This window comes from Nerophis ophidion, unplaced genomic scaffold (assembly GCF_033978795.1).
Source record: "Nerophis ophidion isolate RoL-2023_Sa unplaced genomic scaffold, RoL_Noph_v1.0 HiC_scaffold_44, whole genome shotgun sequence".
Classification (NCBI taxonomy): Eukaryota; Metazoa; Chordata; class Actinopteri; order Syngnathiformes; family Syngnathidae; genus Nerophis; species Nerophis ophidion.
The window spans coordinates 488,857-513,407 of record NW_026906966.1 but is presented as its reverse complement, the minus strand read 5'-3'; the positions used below and the strand labels follow the sequence as shown (position 1 = coordinate 513,407).

Sequence of the window (24,551 nt, the reverse complement as noted above, 5' to 3'; positions counted from 1 at the left end):
ATGTGTGATGTATCATGTTGTATGCGTGCATGTGTGATGTATCATGTTGTATGCATGCATGTGTGATGTATCATGTTGTATACATGCATGTGTGATGTATCATGTTGTATGCGTGCATGTGTGATGTATCATGTTGTATGCATGCATGTGTGATGTATCATGTTGTATGTGTGCATGTGTGATGTATCATGTTGTATGCATGCATGTGTGATGTATCATGTTGTATGCATGCATGTGTGATGTATCATGTTGTATACATGCATGTGTGATGTATCATGTTGTATGCGTGCATGTGTGATGTATCATGTTGTATACATGCATGTGTGATGTATCATGTTGTATGCGTGCATGTGTGATGTATCATGTTGTATGCATGCATGTGTGATGTATCTTGTTGTATGCATGCATGTGTGATGTATCATGTTGTATACATGCATGTGTGATGTATCATGTTGTATGCTTGCATGTTCCAAATAAAGTCATACTCATCTCAACTCAACTCAATACTTGGTTGGCGTTTTTTGGATGATTAGAGAGGACCTCCCATTGGCTCCATTGCAAGTGGACTTTTATTTACATTTATGAGTTAGAATTAGGGCTGGGTGATATATGTAATATACTCCATATATTGTGGGTTTGTCTCTGTGCGATATAGAAAATGACTATATTGTCAGTATTGGAGTATAGATTCTCACTCAGTTGCTTTTAGCCGCGGGCATTACACTACATCATCTTCTCACTCTTTCTTGTCTCTCCTTCTCACAGAGACATAAAACAAGCGCACCTTCTCACATACGTCACATACTGTCGCGTGTGCAACGTCATACGCCCTCGCAGAGCAGACAGGTAGCGGCATTATAACGTTAGCTGTGGTGCTAACGGGGTGGTGCTAGTGGTAATACGAGAGAAAGAAGGTGCTAGTCTGGTAACAAATGAAGGAATAATTAATTCCCAAGAAAAGCAGCACAGAGTCCATTGTCTGGCGGTGGTTTGGTTTCAAAAGGGAAGATGTTGAAAAGACAACCGTAATATGTCAAGTATGCGGCAAAAGCGTTGCTACAAAAAGTTGCAGCACTGCTAATGTGTAGCATCATTTGAAAAGTCACCCGCTAGAGAATGAGGAGTGCTTGAAACTCTGCATGTCAACATCTCAGTTTGGTGCCACACCCACAAAATGCCCAAGCAAACATTTCCACATCAACCCCATATGAAAAAACTGGTCAACAACAGAAGGAGATAACGTCCGTAGGAACCTACCACATAGTGAAGGACATACACTATTTGATTTCCTATTATGCAGCACATTTTTATTTGACACTTATTGAAATATCTTGTGTGACATCATGCAAAAAAGTGCACTTTATTTGTTTTAAACTATTGTAGTGGTGTTCTGTACAACAAGTGCACTTTAATATAGTGTTGTTTTGCTATGTCATCTTAGTGACATCATGCACAAAAGTGCACTCATAGCTTGTTTTAAAATGTCTCTGACAATCTTGCACTTTTTGCTTTGGAAATGACATGAATGTTTGTGCCACTGCTTAATAACTGTTTAATAAATACACTTTTGCTAATTTGACTTAGTTGTGGTTTCCCTCTCTGCATGAAAGTTTAAAAGTAGCATATATGAATGCAGTATGAAGAAGAATGTTTGAATGTAGACACATAGAATCATCATACTGCTGTGATTATATGCATCAAGTGTTCATTCAAGGCTAAGGCAAAATATCCACATATATATGCTGTATCGTGATGTGGACTAAACATATTGAGATATTAATAAAAGGCCATATCGCCCAGCCCTAGTTAGAATGGGATTTATTTTTTTTTATATATCCACCATCATGTCTTTTATAATGATTGTGAACGATAGAAAAATTCCTCAAAAAAGTGCAGTTCCCCTCTAAATTCCAATGATTAGATTTAAGACTTGAAGTGTATGAGCATGAAGTGATGAAGCCTACTTGGATGAGAGGACAAAGGTCTTGTAAGAGAAAGTGAAGAGTCCAGTTGTGATGGATTGAATGCCCTGAGAATAAAATGTTGTGCTTACTTGGACTGTGATGAAGCTGTGAGGACTCAGGTGGTTTGTCTTCATGCTCTTCAGTCTTCACAGAGACAACAGTCAGTGGAAACTTGCTGACATCAGCCTCCTCCTGCCCTAGAAGACACTCTCCCTCCTGACTCATCCACACTTCCTCCTCTTCCTCTTTAATGTGGGGGGGCTGTGGATTCTCCTCTTCCTCTTTAATGTGAGGGGGCTGCTGGACATCTGTTGGGTAAATAAGTAAATAAGATCAAGAGGGAATAGAAATAGTTTTGAACTGACACTGTTGACACAATTACATTATTTGTGTTCTTCCGTGTGTTGTGTTAAAAGTGTGTAGCAAAACAAACAATAAAAACACAGGAAATACCCAATTGGTTCCTAAAATTCAAAAAATCTAATTCCAAAATCACTGCAAAAACATTCATGGTATGTTTTTGTGATCATGCAAAATATTTTTTGGTGGTCATTTTGTTACCTGGGCCAAAAGGAACTTTCACAAAAACATGTTTTACTATGTGCTGTTTTATGGAGTATCTTCATCAACAATTCCTCTTTAGGAATTGGAGACCATCTACGACACGCTGAAGGAAAGTCAGTCACCTTAATAATTCAAGTTTTGACTACTTTAGTTATTGAAAATAATTGTTTATGTTCACTTATTGATACTTGTAAGTCAGATTTAGGAAGTGAAATTATAACTTTAATTAGATTTGTTTACAGTATAAAATGTATTTAGTGAGTGTGTGAGTTTTATGTAAACATGTTGATACAGGTTTACTTCTTGGGGACTGGAACACAGATATGTCCTGAAAGGATGCACCCATTTTTAAAACCTTCACTAAGCTGTGCCACCAACATTGTCTCACTTAGCTCATTAAGCACACTACCAGGGTGAGTGAGTCCTGTTAAACCTTCATAGACCTCCTTGTTACTTCTGACCAGTCTCAGATCACCACGAGTGGAACTACTGTGTGCGGCTTAAGTGATCATTCCATCATTTTCTGTACCCATAAAGAACATAGAACCGAGGCTGACGGCCACAAAATAAGCGAAGCTACAATCCTCAAGACCTAGACTAGCAAGGCTTTCAATGACAAACTGCCGAAATAAGACTTGCCTCGGTACTTGCAAGTACACAGGTCTTTGGGTCAATTCCTAACCTCAGAAAAGTAGACAACTTCACAGTCAAAGTGGGTGACAATATAATAACAAACAAAAATGAGATTACCTATCTTGGCTGCATCGTAGAGACTAATCTCTCCAGTGAAAAAATGACTACTAAGGTGGTCAAAGAATCAACCAATGAATTCTGTTCTTACTAGTGTTGTCCCGATACCAATATTATAGTACCGGGACCTATACCAAAATGTATTTTGATACTTTTCAATACTTATCTAAATAAATGGGACCACAAAAAAGTACATTATTGGCTTCATTTTAACAAAAAATCTTCGGGTACATTAAACATATGATTCTTATTGAAAGTTTTTCCTAAATAAAATAGTAAACATACTAGACAACTCACCCCAATAGTGATGAAGTGCTTCGAGAGGATAGTCATGTCACACATCAAGAAGACCATCCCAGACACACTGGACCCTCTACAGCAGGGGTCACCAACCTTTTTGAAACCAAGAGCTACTTCTTGGGTACTGATCAATGCGAAGGGCTTCCAGTTTGATACATACTTAAATAAATTGCCAGAAATAGCCAATTTGCTCAAATTACCTTTAATAAACAAATCTATATATATAAAAAATTGATATTTCTGTCTATCATTTTGTCGTAAATGTTTTTTCTTTTTACGGAAGTTTTTTTTTTGTAGAGAATAAATGATGAAAAAACACTTAATTGAACAGTTTAAAAGAGGAGAAAACACGAAAAAAATTAAAATACAATTTTTAAAAACAGTTTATCTTTAAAATTCCAAATTCAACCGAAAAAAATGAAGAGAAAAACTTGCTAATTTAAATCTTTTTGAAACAATTAAAAAAAAAAATTTATGGAACATCATTAGTCATTTTTCCTAATTAATATTAATTTTTGAATGTTGATGACATGTTTTGAATAGGTTAAAATCCAATCTGCACTTTGTTAGAATATATAATAAATTGGACCAAGCGATATTTCTAACAAAGACATATCATTATTTCTTCTAGATTTTCCATAACAAAAATTTTAAAAGTAATTCAAAATACTTTGAAATAAGATTTAAATTTGATCCTACAGATTTTGTAGATTTGCCGGAATAATTTCTCTGAATTTTAATCATAATAAGTTTGAAGAAATATTTCACTAATATACTTTGTCTCCAAAGACATGCACCTGGGGATAGGTTGATTGGCAACACTAAATGGTCCCTAGTGTGTGAATGTGAGTGTGAATGTTGTCTGTCTCTCTGTGTTGGCCCTGCGATAAGGTGGCGACTTGTCCAGGGTGTACCCTGCCTTCCGCCCGATTGTAGCTGAGATAGGCGCCAGCGCCCCCTGCGACCCCGAAAGGGAATAAGCGGTAGAAAATGGATGGATGGATACTTTGTCGAAAAAACAGAAGCTAAAATGAAGAATTATATTAAAATGTATTTATTATTCCTTACAATAAAAAAAAAATACTTGAACATTGATTTAAATTGACAGGAAAGAAGAGGAAGGAATTGAAAAGGTAAAAAGGTGAATGTGTTTAACAATCCTAAAATCAATTTTAAGGTAGTTTTTTTTCTTCAAAAAATTGTCTTTCTGAAAGTTATAAGAAGCAAAGTAAAAAAATAAATGAATGTATTTAAACAAGTGAATACCAAGTCTTTAAAATATTTTCTTGGATTTTCAAATTCTATTTGAGTTTTGTCTCTCTTAGAATTAAAAAGGTCGAGCAAAGCGAGACCACCTTGCTAGTAAATGAATACAATTTAAAGAATAGAGGCAGCTCACTGGTAAGTGCTGCTATTTGAGCTATTTTTAGAACAGGCCAGCGGGCGACTCATCTGGTCCTAACAGGCGACCTGGTGCCCGTGGGCACCGCGTTGGTGACCCCTGCTCTACAGTTTGCCTACCGGCAGAATCGGTCCAGTGAGGTTGCAGTCAACCCCGTCATCCACACCACCCTCACCCACGTAGAGGGCAAGGACACCTATGCCAGGCTATTATTCATCGACTACAGCTCTGCTTTTAACACGGTCATCCCACAAAAACTCACTGCTAAACTCCTCACTGTTGGTCTGACACCAACTCTCTGTGACTGGGTCCTGAACTTTCTCACAAACCGGCCCCAGTCAGTCAGTATCGGCAACCAGACATCAGGCACAAAGGTTCTAGGCATTGGGACCCCCCAAGGCTGCGTGCTGAGCCCCCTATTGTACACCCTCTTCACACACGACTGCCAAACACCACTGTCATCAAGTTTGCAGATGATACTACGTACAGAAGGGAGGTAGCGGAACTGGTGGCCTGGTGTAAGGATAATAATCTCTCCTTGAACACAGACAAGACCAAGGAGATGATGTACATAGGTGGGACAAAGGTGGACAGGGTGAAAACCTTTAAATTCCTCGGGACTCACATCAGCGAGGACCTCACCTGGGATCACAACACCCAACAAACAATAAAGAAAGGCCAGTAGTGACTGTATTTCCTAAGAAAGCTGAGAAAATTTGGCATGCCACCCAAAATTCTCAGCGACTTCTATAAAAGTACGGTTGAGAGTGTCCTAACCAGCTCAATCACGGTCTGGTATGGAAACTGCACTGCTAAGGACAGGAAGGCACTCCAGCGAGTGATTAAAACTCCTCAGTACATATCAGGAGCAGCCTTCCCCTCACTACAGGACATGTAGTCTACCAGGGCCACCAGGAGAGCACACAACATCATCAAGGACAGTACACGGTCTCTTCAGCCTCCTACCATCAGGCAGACCATACAGGAGCCTGAAATCCAGGACTACCAGACAGACAAACAGTTTTTACCCACAGGCCATCAGGCTTGTGAATGCTAACTTTTGAATGCCAGCTCCCCCCCAACCCTTTACTTTTGTCTTTTTGAACAAAAGACAGCTACAATGACCACCCCCTAACTGTGAACCATCACTGTAGACACGTTTCACCTTTGATCACTAAAGACACTTTAACTGCTGCTGTGACCCAAGGTCACCTCCATATTTATACTGTTGACTGTCAATCAGAATGTGCAATAATGTTATGTTACTTACTGTGCCTTGTATATACATTTTTATTTTTAGCTAAGTACCGTGTGACTTGTTGAAGGGTGGACTAGCAAAGTAAGATTTTCATTGTACGGCAAACTGTCTGTTTAACTGTGCATATGACAATAAACAATCTTGAATCTTCAATCAAAAAGTGATCTGATGTAATATTTTGATATTTACACATCGCATATTTACACACACGCATTTTACTAGAATGCCCTTATGACCATTAGCTCGGTTGGTAGAGTGGCCGTGCCAGCAACTTGAGGGTTGCAGGTTCGATTCCCGCTTCCGCCATCCTAGTCACTGCCGTTGTGTCCTTGGGCAAGACACTTTACCCACCTGCTCCCAGTGCCACCCACACTGGTTTGAATGTAACTTAGATATTGGGTTTCACTATGTAAAGCGCTTTGAGTCACTAGAGAAAAAGCGCTATATAATATAATTCACAATTCACAGATATATCAATATCAAGTACCTACTGTACTGTTTACTTGTTGAAATACCATTTTTAGAGCAAATATCTGCCGAAATGGCCACTTTGTTGCTGCCAAAAATGTATTTTAAATAATAGTTTGATATTGACACATCTCATCTCTGCTTATTTTACTAGAATACTCTAATGAGCATTATATATATATATATATATATATATATATATATATATCAAGTACCTACTGAGATAAGGTGAGAAGCTCTGCCAGCCGGGAGGAACTCAAAGTAAAGCCGCTGTTCCTCCACATGGAGAGGAGCCAGATGAGGTGGTTCGGCATCTGGGCATCTGGTCAGGATGCCACCCGAACACCTCCCGAGGGAGGTGTTTAGGGCACGTCCAACCGGTACGAGGCCACGGGGAAGACCCAGAACACGTTGGGAAGACTATGTCTCCCGGCTGGCCTGGGAACGCCTCGGGATCCCTCAGGAAGAGCTAGACGAAGTGGCTGGGGAGAGGGAAGTCTGGGTTTCCCTGCTTAGGCTGTTGCCCCCGCGACCCGATCTCGGATAAGCGGAAGAAGATGGATTGATGGAAGTACCTACTGTACTGTATACTTGTAGAAATACCATTTACAAAGCTAAAATATACCGAAACAACCACTCTGCTGCTGCCAAAATTTGATTTCAAGTAATATTTTGATACTGAAAAATCTCATCTCTGTATAGTTTACTAGAATACCCTTATGGTAAAATAAGTGGGTTGTTCTTGTATAGCGCTTTTCTACCTTCAAGGTACTCAAAGCGCTTTGACACTATTTCCACATTTACCCATTCACACACACATTCACACACTGATGGAGGGAGCTGCCATGCAAGGCGCCAAACCAGCACCCATCAGGAGCAAGGGTGAAGTGTCTTGCTCAGGACACAACGGACGTGACGAAGATGGTACTAGGTGGGGATTGAACCAGGGACCCTCGGGTTGCGCACGGCCACTCTCCCACTAGCCACGCAGTCCCTATGAGCATTATGAGCATTACATCTATCAAAATCAAGTACCTACTGTACTGTTTACTTGTTGAAATACCCTTTTTAGAGCTAAAAAGTACCCAATTTGCCACTTTACTGCGACCAATAATTGATTCCATATGATATTAACAATAATAACAAAATTTTCAGAATAATTGTATATGAGTTCAGCGCCCCCCGCGACCCCAAAAGGGAATAAGCGGTAGAAAATGGATGGATGGAAGTTATGAAAAAACTTTGTGTTCCATTGAGTTCAGGTCCCCTGCGAGAAGACCAAAGCTGTCTTTCATCTTATCAAACAAAAGGCTTGTAAAACTCCACTGTCTGCGATGGGATGCAACATGGAGGTGTCGGTTTCTTTGATCTATTGACAGCCACAGGAAGACCTTTTCCTAACCTGAGATCTACAAAGCAGACCATTTCTTTAAACTGTTTACGACCGAGTGCAAAAGCTGCTTACGACCCCCCCCCCCCCCCCCCCCCTTTAAAAACAGCTGCAGCTATGTAATCAGAAAAGGCCCACATAAAAGAGGAAGCGTGGAACTCCCTCGTCAAAGGGAGGCGTGGCGCATTGGGAGAGTGGCCGTGCGCACTCTCCCAAGGGTCACAGGTTCAAATCCCACCTAGTACCAACCTCGTTGTGTTCTGAGCAAGACACTTCACCCTTGCTCCTGATGGGTGCTGGTTGGCGCCTTGCATGGCAGCTCCCTCCATCAGTGTGTGAATGTGTGTGTGAATGGGTAAATGTGGAAGTAGTGTCAAAGCGCTTTGAGTACCTTGAAGGTAGAAAAGCGCTATACAAGTACAACCCATTTATCATTTATTTATTTAAAGCGTGGTGGGAAACTGTACGAAGTTGCAGCCCAGACGTTTCTCCTCATGAGCTAAATGGAATCCTGTCTCTGTTTGATTTCTTTGCTTCTTGTCTTGTCAAATAGATGTCATCGGTGTTTGAACCTGACAAGAATGTCAAAGCATTTCTCTAAAACACAATATTATACATTCTGAAAATGTAAACGATAGCAAGAATATACCTACACATTTCAGAAAATTTCGCTCGCAAACACTTTGTTTGGAAGATGTGTACTGCCTTTTTTTTGCCCTTTGAGACAAATGTGATTTAGGGCTGTATAAATAACATTGATTGATTGATTGATTGATACTGAACAAAAATGCTAAATAGCTAAAGAAAACTGTCACTGAACATCTTAGTGTGATGTCATTCTGTGACAGACAAATGGTACACAGTTTCCACATGGTGAGGACATTGATGGTCTGACTCACTGTTCTACGGATTACCTCAACTTCTGCCTAGACGTGACCTGCCCTGCTAAGATTGTTCAGTGCTACCCTAATGACAAACCCTGGGTAACACAGGAGGTTCAAGCTGTGCTCAACAAGAAGAAAGCTCCCTTCTGGAGTGGAGACAGGGAGGCAATGAGAGCAGCACAGCGGGAGGTGAGAGGACGCGTGAGGAAGAGTAAGGACAGCTACAGGAAGAAGCTGGAGCAGAACAACATGATGGAGGTCTGGGAAGGTGTGAAAACCATCACAGGCCACAAGACAAAGACCAGAGCAGTAGGGGGGACAATAGAGAGGGCCAATGAGATGAAGAACTTCTTCAACCGGTTTAACCAGTACTGTTCTCCCCACCCCCCAATCCTCATTGCATCCACCCCCTTTTCTTCTCCCCCTCCCCAGCCATGGTTGCAACCCCCTCCTCCTCCTCCTCCACCACCTCTACGCAAACATTAGTCATCTCTGTGAACCAGGTCAGAGGTCAACTGAGGAAGCGGCATCATAGTTTCTGGTGCGCACAAGATACATATCTCAAAAAAATTGTACCTATGTCCCTTTAGGAGCTCTGTAATTTTTTAAATGATCAGCATGTCATCTTTTATGTGAAATTGTTATTCAAATAAAGATTGCAAAAAGGAAAACTATAGTAGTGACAACATGCAGGAACATAACTGACGTAAAACAAATAAAATGGAAGTGACCTTGTCTCTGTACACGCGTGCATTGATCATGTCTTCTTGAACCGATCGAGCAGGGATTCTAAAACTGTGGTACGTGTACCACTAGTGGTACGCGGGTATCACCTAATGGTACGCCAAATATTATTTCATTTTTTATGTACATTGTTTTATTTTCCAACATGCAAACACTGTGTTACTGTTCAAACTGTGTGTAATGTTACAGTAACTAAAATATTAAATATACTTGTTAAATAATGTGTCTTCCTTGTTATTAATGAATAATTAAGGCCTACTATGCTACTATATTTTAATGCTGTTCATGATGGTGGTACTTGGAAATCCAAGTATTTTCTGAGTTGGTACTTGGTGAAAAAGGTTTGACAACTACTGACGTAGCGACATTGTAAACTACACTGGCAGACACCATTTTGTTATACCCAAACAGCGTCTGCTCATACATCGCGCTTCCAACCAGATCCCGTTCTTTCCCCCGAGTTAGAAAGTTCCAGAACTGTTCACGTTATACCATCTCATCTCATTGTGCAACATGTGAATGTTTGAAGTGGAACTAAATGTGATCTCTGAAAGGGGTACACATTATTACCAAAGCAGGGCCCCCATCCACATATACAATACTACTACATATCGTATGAAAGACAACATTATTTTTGTTTTTTTAATTATAAGTGTGCCAAATCACCTCTATTTGAACATTATCTAATGGAAATGACTGCTGTCTGATAATCACATTAATAACACAATAACAATCATGTGTCTGAGTACACCTATTGATAAATTATTAATCAAACACGTCATATTAATAATGAAATATAAAGTTAGTAAAGATGTGAGAGTAAGAAGTAAACAAACCTGTTCTGTGTAACACAACTTGATGTTTTTGATGTTGTCGCTCCTTCTCCTCTTTAGTTGGACAAAGTTCCTCCTCGTACTCTGCTATGGTTCTTTCACACATTTTCACACAATCACAACACTTTACACTCACACTTGATCTTAACTAAGCGATGTGTTGATCAAATCCGCGTCTCTTTGTTAGCGGCTAACAAGCTAAGCTAACTAGCATGCTAAGCTAACTAGCGCGCTCAAACAAGGAGCAATCTAAGCGGGCCTAATAATCTCCAAAGTAGAGTGAGACGAGTGGAGTTGATGCTGACACGGAGGATGAATAAAGTGTAGTTAGTAGATGGGCCGAGGCTTAGAAGCGTGTGTGGAGTAAAGGAGGACTTTGCTGCGAAGAACATATCCTCCACGCATGCGTCACTTAGGGGCGGGGCCAACGAGTCATCGTGATGGGCAAGTCATGAACGATTCAATCTAAATGTATGTTTTCATGGTGTCTACACAAAAAATCACGGCCACCAATGATCCATCCATCCCTTTATCGACTGTGTGTCCCTTTAGGGATGGCGGGGTGTGCTAGAGCCTATCTCAGCTGCATTCAGGCGGAAGTCGGCGTACACCCTGGACAGGTCGCCACCTCATCGCAGGGCCAACACAGATAGACAGACAAGTATATCAACTGTATTTGACTTTAAATCTGATAAATATCATTCAACAACAACACAATTTGCAGACTGTAATTACTGGTTTGCTGGTTTTACTGGTGTAAATTATTATTGCCTATTGTGAGCGAACTGTGGTGCTGAATTTCCACCAGGGATCAAGAAAGTACTTTCTATTCTATTCTAAAATTCTTCATTCGAGAGATCACAACCATTGCAGCCATGCGTCCAAAACGTAACATCATCTTGCAGGGACATAAGGACACACAAAAGTAAAGTGTCTGTTGTTTTACAATGTAATAATCTATTTAAGAAGAAATGTTCAGAGAATACCTTTTTGTTTTAGTATTTATTGGAGGCCTCAAAAGACAAAGGCCGCCTGTTAACAGCAGAGTGTCGGTGAGGCACACACTCTCAGGAATGCATGGAGGAAAGGTTGGAGACAAGCGGGAAACTCTTAGTTATAGGCCATAAGGTGAACCAGGAAAAAGTGGCTAGAAAGTGATTTTCGTTCCCACGTCTGGGCACTACTCTTTTTTTGCCTACACAATGCCATTGTGGACATTAGGTTAAACGTTCTCCGCAAAATATCCTGGCAGTTTTTTTAAGAGCCATAAATGTATAAAAATAGGAATGATAAAAAAACGAAAATCTTATGCAGCTGTTTTTTCTTGTAAATATATTTACATTCATTCTGGAAACAGACTCTCTCGAACAAATTGACATTAATGCATATACCTAACATTTGATACAGGTATTTTAGCATTGGTATACTTTAATTTAAATTTAAACCATGAAACATATAAAACAAATGAAAAAAATGCTTCAAAGTAAGTGAATAGCAACCTGTACAATTGAACATACACATGGTACATTTTGCTTAACAATAATGTTTTATACATTAAAATTTTCAGCAGATACTTTGTTGTAAGAGGAAGTAAAGAAATAAAATAAAATAAAGAACACTTTGGCCCAAAATGGCTGACAACAATCAAAATATCGAATAATGACGAAAAATGGAAATACACCAAAAACTGCATTACAGTTTAGAATCTGTACACAATATGGTATAAAACAATGTTTACATGAACAAAACAATGTGACAGCAGGTCTTGGGTATTTTTTTATATATTTGTTTTTATTATTTTGTCTTAACTTAGCACATTGTTAAAGCCATATCTCAAGAATTATTTGATGGATTTTCCTCAAATTTGGCACAAACTCAAACTATGATTATTATATATGTTAAGGTCAAGTGCACTGTAACCTCACATTCTATTTTCAAAGCATTTCACTTAAGTAACTAAAAAAAAAGAAATAGTAAAATACTCTGAGGGATTTTTCTCAAATGGGGCAAAACTCAAATTTTTATTCGAGAACTAACTAAATAAGTGTGAATTTGCGTATTCTGAACGAGGGAGACATTGTTTATCTCTTAGCTTTCACTATCATCAGAACCTCCGACCTTTAGATGCAAAATACATAATGTCTCGACAAACAGATATCACTTTGGAGCGACAGCTGAGCAGCGCTGTTTGAAGTTGTGTACTCTTTTCAAAGATATGGAACTCTTTTCGAAGAAAATCTTTTGAAGACAAGAACAAAGTCACAGGCCAGCATGAAGTAAAGGTATGTAATATATGGCCATATAACAGTGTGTGCACACAAAGACAGCAACAAAAATCCAATGCATTGGTGGTTAATATTCAATGTTATTGAACCCGATAGTGGGTATTTTCCAGGAGATGTTGTGAATGATTGCAACCCGTTCGTGGGTACATTTAAAATACAAGGTGGTGTTTTATGATTCCTTGTGCAAGCCCATTCGTGGGTGAGGTTTTGGTTTGAACAAATGCAAATGAATAATTGCGGTTTTGATGTTTGGTGTTTTGAGTGACATTAACCAGGTTTCCATATATTTGATCTGATTTTGAATTGTGGGTTGTGCATTATCATGGATCCTGGGAAAGGAAAATACAATGCTTTGGAAATGCATGATCATGTGTTAATGGAATCAAAAGTAACGCATTCAATGTGTGATACAATTAAAGGTCAAATGGAACTCTCACAGGCTGAACTGTCAGAAATGATTGAAAATCAGTCACAACCTGCAGAGATGGAAAAACAGGTGGACACAGATCATACTTACCAACACTCCTGGATTTTCCGGGAGACTCCCGAAATTCAGCGCCTCTCCCGAAAACCTCCTGGGACAATTTTCTCCCGAAATTCAGGCGTAGCTGGAGGCCACGCCCCCTCCAGCTCCATGCGGACCTGAGTGACGTGTATAAAGAGCGTGTCTGCCCAATGATGTTATAACTGTAAAATGATCGATGGCGAGTTATTGGTTTCTTATGTGGGTTTATTTTTAGGCAGTTTCATTAAAGTCCTCCCAGCGCGGTAAAACAACATACAACAACAGCAGTCCATTTTCGTCTACCGTAAAGCAGTTCGTCTGCCAAACAGCATTGTTGTGAAACTCTTAAACAGGACAATACTGCCATCTACTGTACATGCATATGGTTAGAAAAAGGATGGACGATTCAACCCTTAACTCAACAATGAGTAGATGAGTGTTGTGTGTGTGTAAATGTGTAAATAAATGAACACTGAAATTCAAGTGTGTATTTTATATATGTATATATATATATATATATATATATATATATATATATATATATATACATACATATATATATATATATACACATACATACATACATATATATATATATATATATATATATATATATCTATATATATATATATATATATATATATATATATATGTGGTGTTTTGTGTTGTGGTTTGTGCAGCCCTTTGAGACACGAGTGATTTAGGGCTATATAAATAAACATTGATTGATTGATTGATTGATTGATTGATTGATATATATGAAATACTTGACTTGGTAAATCTATGAATCTAGCGGTAAATATACTCCTTCCCTCTTAACCACGCCCCACCCCGACGATGCCCCCCACCCCCACCCCCCACCTCCCGAAATCGGAGGTCTCAAGGTTGGCAAGTATGACACAGATCAAACATCTGATGTAAAAAAAAAAACGCACAGTGAAAATGACACCAAAAGCCCTAATGCACAGAATTGAAACACTTGAGAAGGAGAGGAGATCTAAATTAAACAAGGCAAGCAACATGCAGAAACATATCATGGAAATGATGGAAAATGGAGAGGACCTAATGGACGTGCAATCTGCTTTCACCAAATATCTCAATGTTATAAAGGAAACCGCAAGTGCACACACATCCCTCCTACCAATTCTACCAACAGAGGACCAAATCAATCACGACATATGGTACAAAGCCAAATTAATCAATCTACATGAATTCATTGAGCATGTTAACACCTGGATAAAAACACCAACCCTGGAAAATATGGAGGATTTCGAAAACGAAATTAATCCAAATGACAGCATTAGTAATATAAGTCACAAATCACATGGGAGTCCCACACGGTCTGGTTCTAGTAATTCTAGAACCTCCTCAGTTCGCAGACAGGCAGAGGCCGACAGGGCTGCCCTCGCTGCCTTGGAAGAGGAGGAGGAAAAGATCAAAAAGAAATTGGAAGAGGAGAGGGAAAGAATCAGAAAGAAAAAGGAAATGATGGACCTGGATGCTCAATTGGCAGCTGCTGATGCAAAATTAGCAGCTTTAAAAGCTTCCAGCCTTCATGCTTCCTCACACACAGCATCTGATGGCATGAGCTCCTACTTAAAAAGAACCAAGGAACCAGCAGTCACTCTCAACCCCCAGGCTCAAGACTATCAACCCCTCACACAGCAGCAGTCAAGCCAAGCTTTACCAACACAGTCCATCCACCATCCACCTGAGCAACTACAAATATCAATCAATCAATGTCAATCAATGTTTATTTGTATAGCCCTGTGGAGATCCTCGTCCTGGATCCTCCATTCCCTCCCCGGAAACACCACGCCTGGTTCAGTGGTTACACACTTTTTATTTGTTTACAATTTCTTTTTGTGCTCAATGTCTCTTTCAGCTTTTCAGCTCTCAATGACATGCGTTTCTCCTGATCTCCTTCGTCTGGCTCTCACTCCTCAATCGCCAGCCCCTCTCATGGTTTCCAACGCTGCTGATAAAGGAAACAGGTGATTAGATAACTCGTCCCAGCTGAGGTATCTGCTCACCTGATTGTATTTAATATTCATACTCTATACCTTCTTTCTCTCATTTTCTATCTGTTTTCACCTTCATTCTCTCCTTTTCTCCCATTTTTACTTTTATTCTCAACTTTTCTCTCAATCTTTGTCAATCCAATCCAATCCAATCCACTTTATTTATATAGCACATTTAAACAACAAGAACGTTTCCAAAGTGCTGCACAGCCATGTTAAAAACAATATTAAAAAAACTATTTTATGTTCCACCAATGACTGAATAAAAACACAAAATAAATAAATATAAAACCAATATAAAAACAAAATATGATTAAAAACAATTTTAAAGGGTAAAAGCAATTAGAACAGTAAAATAGAAATCAAAGTGTATAAAAAACACAGAGGACAACAGAGGACAGAGGACCACACAACTCACATAGTTTTAAAAGCCAAAGAATAAAAGTGGGTGTTAAGACGAGACTTAAAACACTCCACTGTGGAAGCAGTTTGAACATGGAGGGGCAGAGTGTTCCAGAGCTTAGGGCCGACCACAGAGAAGGCCCTGTCTCCCCTGGTCTTAAGTCTGGTCTTGGGCACCATGAGCTGGAACTGGCTCTCGGACCTCAGAGCGCGCGCAGGAATGTAAATTTGGATGAGGTCCGAGATTTATTGAGGTGCCAGTCCATGTAAAGATTTAAAAACAAACAGCAATGTTTTAAAATCAATTCTAAAATGAACAGGGAGCCAGTGCAAACTCTGAAGAATTGGGGTTATATGCTGGCGTTTCCTGGCCCCTGTTAAAAGTCCTGCTGCCGCCTTCTGGACTAACTGCAACCGGGAGAGAGCTTTTTGGCTAATGCCAGCATAAAGTGCATTGCAGTAGTCCAGGCCACTTCAAATAAAAGCATGCACGACTTGTTCAAGAAGGTTAAAAGATAAAAACGGTTTAACCTTTACTAAAAGACTAAGGTGATAAAAACACGATTTTAAAACGCCATTGACTTGTTTGTCTAGTTTAAAATGGCTGTCTATAGTGACGCCAAGGCTGGTGACTTTGGGACGCACATCATTTTGCAATGGTCCCAAGTCAGTGAGGGCCGGACCAAAAACTAAAATTTCCGTTTTTCCCTCATTCATTATTAAAAAATTCTGGGCTAACCAAGCCTTGACGTCACATAGACAGTTAAGGAGGGGTGTCAGGGGGCCGTGGCTTTTTGAAATCGGCATATAAATTTGGCAGTCTTCTGCATAAAAGTGATAAAACACTCCATGTTTCTTAAAGATATCTCCAAGAGGAAGGAGATAAAGAGCGAACAGGATGGGGCCTAAAATAGATTCCTGGGGGACACCACAGTAAAGCGGGGCAGAAGAGGAGGTGGCGTCCCCCAGCCTGACAGAGAAGGACCTCTCAGACAGGTAAGATCTAAACCACTGTGACGCAGTCCCCCTGACACCCACACAGTCTCTCAGGCGGTCTAAAAGAATTGTGTGGTCGACTGTATCAAAGGCAGCTGTAAGATCTAAAAGCACTAAAATGGCAGAGCTTCCAGAATCAGACATTAAAAGCAAGTCATTAAAAACCTTTAAAAGTGCAGATTCAGTACTGTGCAAAGCTTTGTATCCAGACTGAAATGGATCGAAAGTGCTATTTTCATCTAAAAAAGGCTGCAGTTGTGCCAAAACACATTTCTCCAAAATGTTTGACACAAAAGGTAATTTGGAAATGGGCCGATAATTTGACAAAGTTGTCTGATCAAGACTTGGCTTTTAGGAGATGCTGCTGCCAACAGAATCGCCGCACTTCTGTCGTTGTTTTTTTTTTTTTTGCCATTTATCGTCGTCGGAGATCATTTCCGCCGTCTGGGAATATTTTGATCATATATCGGAAAAAAAGGTATTTGTGTTCATTTTCTTGTCGTTTCATTAATTCTCCACTGGAGACTCTCCGGTATTGTCCCGCCCACACAACCATCCTATTAATTACATTAAAACACAATAGTAACTGATTTCTCCGGTAGCTGAGTTGGTAGAGTGAAGGACCACAAGTGTTCATATTGGATCCCATAGGGCGGTTGTTCGAGTCCAGCTCGGCCCCAGTTACTTTTTACCATGACTTGCTTAACGTGGACCCCGATTTAAACAAGTTGAAAAACTTATTGGGGTGTTACTATTTAGTGGTAAATGGTACGGAATATGTACTGAACTGTGCAATCTACTAATACATAAAAGTTTCAATCAATCGATCAACAGTGCGTATTCAGAGCGCATGTTAAAAAAAAATCCCAGTCCACAAGTAGATAGATAGATAGATAGATAGATAGATAGATAGATAGATAGATAGATAGATAGATAGATAGATAGATAGATAGATAGATAGATAGATAGATAGACAGACAGACAGACAGACAGACAGACAGACAGACAGACAGACAGACAGACAGACAGACAGACAGACAGACAGACAGACAGACAGACAGACAGACAGACAGACAGACAGACAGACAGATAGATAGATAGATAGATAGATAGACAGACAGACAGACAGACAGACAGACAGACAGACAGACAGACAGACAGACAGACAGATAGACAGATAGATAGATAGATAGATAGATAGATAGATAGATAGATAGATAGATAGATAGATAGATAGATAGATAGATAGATAGATAGATAGATAGATAGATAGACAGACAGACAGATAGACAGATAGACAGATAGATAGATAGATAGATAGATAGATAGATAGATAGATAGATAGTACTTTATAGATTCCTTCAGGAGAGTTCCTTCAGGAAAATTAAAAATTCCAGCAGCAGTGTACAGAGTTAAGATCAATTTAAATATAAGTAAAAAGTAAATAATGGGGGTTTAAATGGAAACAAAAAAGAGAAATATTACAATGAGAATAAAAACTAAAAAGCAACAATGGGAATAACAATATAACAGTAAAATAAGAATATAACAAGACAAAGTAGGCAGTAGTGACCATGTTATGAAAATGTATTGCACTGTTATTGTTTAGCATCCCCTGTCATCCTAGTACCCCCCCGCCCCCGTCCCAGAGAGGAGTTGTACAGTCTAATGGCGTGTGGGACAAAGGAGTTTTTGAGTCTATTAGTCCTGCACTTGGGATGAAGCAGTCTAGAACTGAACAGGCTCCTCTGGCTGCTAATAACGCTATGCAGAGGGTGACTGGCATCATCAATCAATCAATCAATCAATGTTTACTTATATAGCCCTAAATCACTAGTGTCTCAAAGGGCTGCACAAACCACCACGACATCCTCGGTAGGCCCACATAAGGGCAAGGAAAACTCACACCCAGTGGGACATCGGTGACAATAATGATCCAGTGGGACATCGGTGACAATGATGACTATGAGAACCTTAGAGAGGAGGAAAGCAATGGATGTCGAGCGGGTCTAACATGATACTGTGAAAGTTCAATCCACAATGGATACAACACAGCAGCGAGAGTCCCGTTCACAGCGGAGCCAGCAGGAAACCATCCCAAGCGGAGGCGGATCAGCAGCGCAGAGATGTCCCCAGCCGATACACAGGCAAGCAGTACATGGCCACCGGATCGGACTGGACCCCCTCCACAGGGGAGAGTGGGACATAGAAGAAAAAGAAAAGAAACAGCAGATCAACTGGTCTAAAAAGGGAGTCTATTTAAAGGCTACAGTATACAATCATCCAGGATGCTCACTAGTTTGTCAACAGTCCTCTTCTCTGCCACCCTCACCAGTGAGTCCAGTTATATTCCCATTGTAGAACCGGCCCGCCTGATCAGTTTCTCAAGTCTGGAGCTGTCCTTCTTAGATGTACTGCCTGTAGAGATTTTTACTGTCCAGCAGATGTCATTATTTAGTGACACAGTATTGACACTGTATCAATACAGTTTTGCAATGTGTCCAAACGATACATGAAGCCTCATCAACCCATCACTACTTATTAGCGTCCTGCTCACGTCTTTCTCAGTCCATGTGCTTTCACGACAGTTGGCACACTTGACGTTACAAAGCTGTACTGCTCTGTTCAGCTGCCTTCCTTTTTTTTTTTTTTTTAAATGTTTATTTATACATTTCAACAATTACAAACAGTAAGCCAAACAACAATATAAAACATTATAAAACATTATAAAAACAGTACAAAACAGCGCCAGGGGGTTGTAAATTCAAAATAACAAAAATAGAATACAAACAAATATATATATATATAATAAACAAAGTGCAAAGCCATAGGTTCATTCAGATTCATTAAATAACTTAAATTTGGAACACAGCATCATCGTTTTCACAGCTTTTTTGTTGTTAGAGGTAGAGAGTGTTTTAATGTAAAGTTCAAAATCTTTTTTAAAGGCACAAAAGATAGGTCGGGTATTAAGAAACTTACATTTATGAATATAAAACTTAGCCAATAAAATAATGAGGTTGCAAAGGTAGAATTCCTTTTCACATTTTTGTTCATACAGTGTAAAACCAAAAATCACATCTTTAAAGTAAAGCACAAATTTGTCATAAATATTGTCCAGGATGAAGCGACAGATGCCTGCCATAGTGATGGAGTGTTTTCACAAGTATAAAACAAGTGGTTAACAGTCTCTGGGTGCATGTTACATAACATCAATGTCCTTCTTCTATTTAACCATTACAGTCTTTACAGGGTAATAACCAGGAATGATTTTAAATGATATCTCTTTGACTTTGTTGCTAAGTAAATACCTGTTAGGAAGGGACCACGTTTTGGTCCAACAGATGTCATTTACAACATTATTCCATAAGGAAATTACATAGGAGACAGACACACAATCATTTTGGAATAAGCTGAGGATTTTTATGTTATTTTTCTGATCAAAGCAAAGTTTCCCCACATGAGTGTCAAGTGGATCATTCACAATGTTTACAGCAGAAAGAGGAGGTGTGTAAGCCTTGTACAACATAATAATACCTGTTGGAATGTACAACATAATAACACCTGTTGGAATGTACAACATAATAACACCTGTTGGAATGTACAACATAATAACACCTGTTGGAATGTACAACATAATAACACCTGTTGGAATGTACAACATAATAATACCTGTTGGAATGTACAACATAATAACACCTGTTGGAATGTACAACATAATAACACCTGTTGGAATGTACAACATAATAACAGGTGTTGGAATGTACAACATAATAACACCTGTTGGAATGTACAACATAATAACACCTGTTGGAATGTACAACATAATAACAGGTGTTGGAATGTACAACATAATAACACCTGTTGGAATGTACAACATAATAACACCTGTTGGAATGTACAACATAATAACACCTGTTGGAATGTACAACATAATAACAGGTGTTGGAATGTACAACATAATAACAGGTGTTGGAATGTACAACATAATAACAGGTGTTGGAATGTACAACATAATAACAGGTGTTGGAATGTACAACATAATAACACCTGTTGGAATGTACAACATAATAACAGTTGTTGGAATGTACAACATAATAACACCTGTTGGAATGTACAACATAATAACAGGTGTTGGAATGTACAACATAATAACAGGTGTTGGAATGTACAACATAATAACAGGTGTTGGAATGTACAACATAATAACACCTGTTGGAATGTACAACATAATAACAGGTGTTGGAATGTACAACATAATAACAGGTGTTGGAATGTACAACATAATAACAGGTGTTGGAATGTACAACATAATAACACCTGTTGGAATGTACAACATAATAACAGGTGTTGGAATGTACAACATAATAACAGGTGTTGGAATGTACAACATAATAACACCTGTTGGAATGTACAACATAATAACACCTGTTGGAATGTACAACATAATAACACCTGTTGGAATGTACAACATAATAACACCTTTTGGAATGTACAACATAATAACAGGTGTTGGAATGTACAACATAATAACAGGTGTTGGAATGTACAACATAATAACAGGTGTTGGAATGTACAACATAATAACAGTTGTTGGAATGTACAACATAATAACACCTGTTGGAATGTACAACATAATAACAGGTGTTGGAATGTACAACATAATAACAGGTGTTGGAATGTACAACATAATAACAGGTGTTGGAATGTACAACATAATAACAGGTGTTGGAATGTACAACATAATAACAGGTGTTGGAATGTACAACATAATAACAGGTGTTGGAATGTACAACATAATAACAGTTGTTGGAATGTACAACATAATAACACCTGTTGGAATGTACAACATAATAACAGGTGTTGGAATGTACAACATAATAACAGGTGTTGGAATGTACAACATAATAACACCTGTTGGAATGTACAACATAATAACAGGTGTTGGAATGTACAACATAATAACAGGTGTTGGAATGTACAACATAATAACAGGTGTTGGAATGTACAACATAATAACAGGTGTTGGAATGTACAACATAATAACAGGTGTTGGAATGTACAACATAATAACAGGTGTTGGAATGTACAACATAATAACAGGTGTTGGAATGTACAACATAATAACACCTGTTGGAATGTACAACATAATAACACCTGTTGGAATGTACAACATAATAACAGGTGTTGGAATGTACAACATAATAACAGGTGTTGGAATGTACAACATAATAACAGGTGTTGGAATGTACAACATAATAACAGGTGTTGGAATGTACAACATAATAACACCTGTTGGAATGTACAACATAATAACAGTTGTTGGAATGTACAACATAATAACACCTGTTGGAATGTACAACATAATAACAGGTGTTGGAATGTACAACATAATAACAGGTGTTGGAATGTACAACATAATAACAGGTGTTGGAATGTACAACATAATAACACCTGTTGGAATGTACAACATAATAACAGGTGTTGGAATGTACAACATAATAACAGGTGTTGGAATGTACAACATAATAACAGGTGTTGGAATGTACAACATAATAACACCTGTTGGAATGTACAACATAATAACAGGTGTTGGAATGTACAACATAATAACAGGTGTTGGAATGTACAACATAATAACACCTGTTGGAATGTACAACATAATAACACCTGTTGGAATGTACAACATAATAACACCTGTTGGAATGTACAACATAATAACACCTTTTGGAATGTACAACATAATAACAGGTGTTGGAATGTACAACATAATAACAGGTGTTGGAATGTACAACATAATAACAGGTGTTGGAATGTACAACATAATAACAGTTGTTGGAATGTACAACATAATAACACCTGTTGGAATGTACAACATAATAACAGGTGTTGGAATGTACAACATAATAACAGGTGTTGGAATGTACAACATAATAACAGGTGTTGGAATGTACAACATAATAACAGGTGTTGGAATGTACAACATAATAACAGGTGTTGGAATGTACAACATAATAACAGGTGTTGGAATGTACAACATAATAACAGTTGTTGGAATGTACAACATAATAACACCTGTTGGAATGTACAACATAATAACAGGTGTTGGAATGTACAACATAATAACAGGTGTTGGAATGTACAACATAATAACACCTGTTGGAATGTACAACATAATAACAGGTGTTGGAATGTACAACATAATAACAGGTGTTGGAATGTACAACATAATAACAGGTGTTGGAATGTACAACATAATAACAGGTGTTGGAATGTACAACATAATAACAGGTGTTGGAATGTACAACATAATAACAGGTGTTGGAATGTACAACATAATAACAGGTGTTGGAATGTACAACATAATAACAGGTGTTGGAATGTACAACATAATAACACCTGTTGGAATGTACAACATAATAACAGGTGTTGGAATGTACAACATAATAACAGGTGTTGGAATGTACAACATAATAACACCTGTTGGAATGTACAACATAATAACACCTGTTGGAATGTACAACATAATAACACCTGTTGGAATGTACAACATAATAACACCTTTTGGAATGTACAACATAATAACAGGTGTTGGAATGTACAACATAATAACAGGTGTTGGAATGTACAACATAATAACAGGTGTTGGAATGTACAACATAATAACAGTTGTTGGAATGTACAACATAATAACACCTGTTGGAATGTACAACATAATAACAGGTGTTGGAATGTACAACATAATAACAGGTGTTGGAATGTACAACATAATAACACCTGTTGGAATGTACAACATAATAACAGGTGTTGGAATGTACAACATAATAACAGGTGTTGGAATGTACAACATAATAACAGTTGTTGGAATGTACAACATAATAACACCTGTTGGAATGTACAACATAATAACAGGTGTTGGAATGTACAACATAATAACAGGTGTTGGAATGTACAACATAATAACAGGTGTTGGAATGTACAACATAATAACACCTGTTGGAATGTACAACATAATAACAGGTGTTGGAATGTACAACATAATAACAGGTGTTGGAATGTACAACATAATAACAGTTGTTGGAATGTACAACATAATAACACCTGTTGGAATGTACAACATAATAACAGGTGTTGGAATGTACAACATAATAACAGGTGTTGGAATGTACAACATAATAACACCTGTTGGAATGTACAACATAATAACAGGTGTTGGAATGTACAACATAATAACAGGTGTTGGAATGTACAACATAATAACAGGTGTTGGAATGTACAACATAATAACAGGTGTTGGAATGTACAACATAATAACAGGTGTTGGAATGTACAACATAATAACAGGTGTTGGAATGTACAACATAATAACACCTGTTGGAATGTACAACATAATAACAGGTGTTGGAATGTACAACATAATAACAGGTGTTGGAATGTACAACATAATAACAGGTGTTGGAATGTACAACATAATAACAGGTGTTGGAATGTACAACATAATAACAGGTGTTGGAATGTACAACATAATAACAGGTGTTGGAATGTACAACATAATAACAGGTGTTGGAATGTACAACATAATAACAGGTGTTGGAATGTACAACATAATAACAGGTGTTGGAATGTACAACATAATAACAGGTGTTGGAATGTACAACATAATAACACCTGTTGGAATGTACAACATAATAACAGGTGTTGGAATGTACAACATAATAACAGGTGTTGGAATGTACAACATAATAACACCTGTTGGAATGTACAACATAATAACACCTGTTGGAA

At 38.4% G+C, this 24,551-nt stretch overlaps 1 protein-coding gene across 2 annotated transcripts in view; it reads right to left on the bottom strand.

Moving 5' to 3' along the window:
* Positions 1–10,980, bottom strand: part of LOC133546818 (gastrula zinc finger protein XlCGF57.1-like) — a 51,316-nt gene extending 40,336 nt beyond the window's left edge. The window contains exons 1-2 of one of the 2 annotated variants that reach the window (XM_061892643.1): positions 10,561–10,980; positions 2,054–2,272 (exon numbers count right to left, since the gene is read on the bottom strand). In XM_061892643.1, the coding sequence (XP_061748627.1) occupies positions 2,054–2,272; positions 10,561–10,663 (322 nt within the window). In that variant the 5' untranslated portion in view covers positions 10,664–10,980. Of the gene's footprint in view, positions 1–2,053; positions 2,273–10,560 lie in introns of those variants that run through there. The other variant, XM_061892645.1, reaches the window with a different exon arrangement.
* Positions 10,981–24,551: the final 13,571 nt, after the last annotated feature.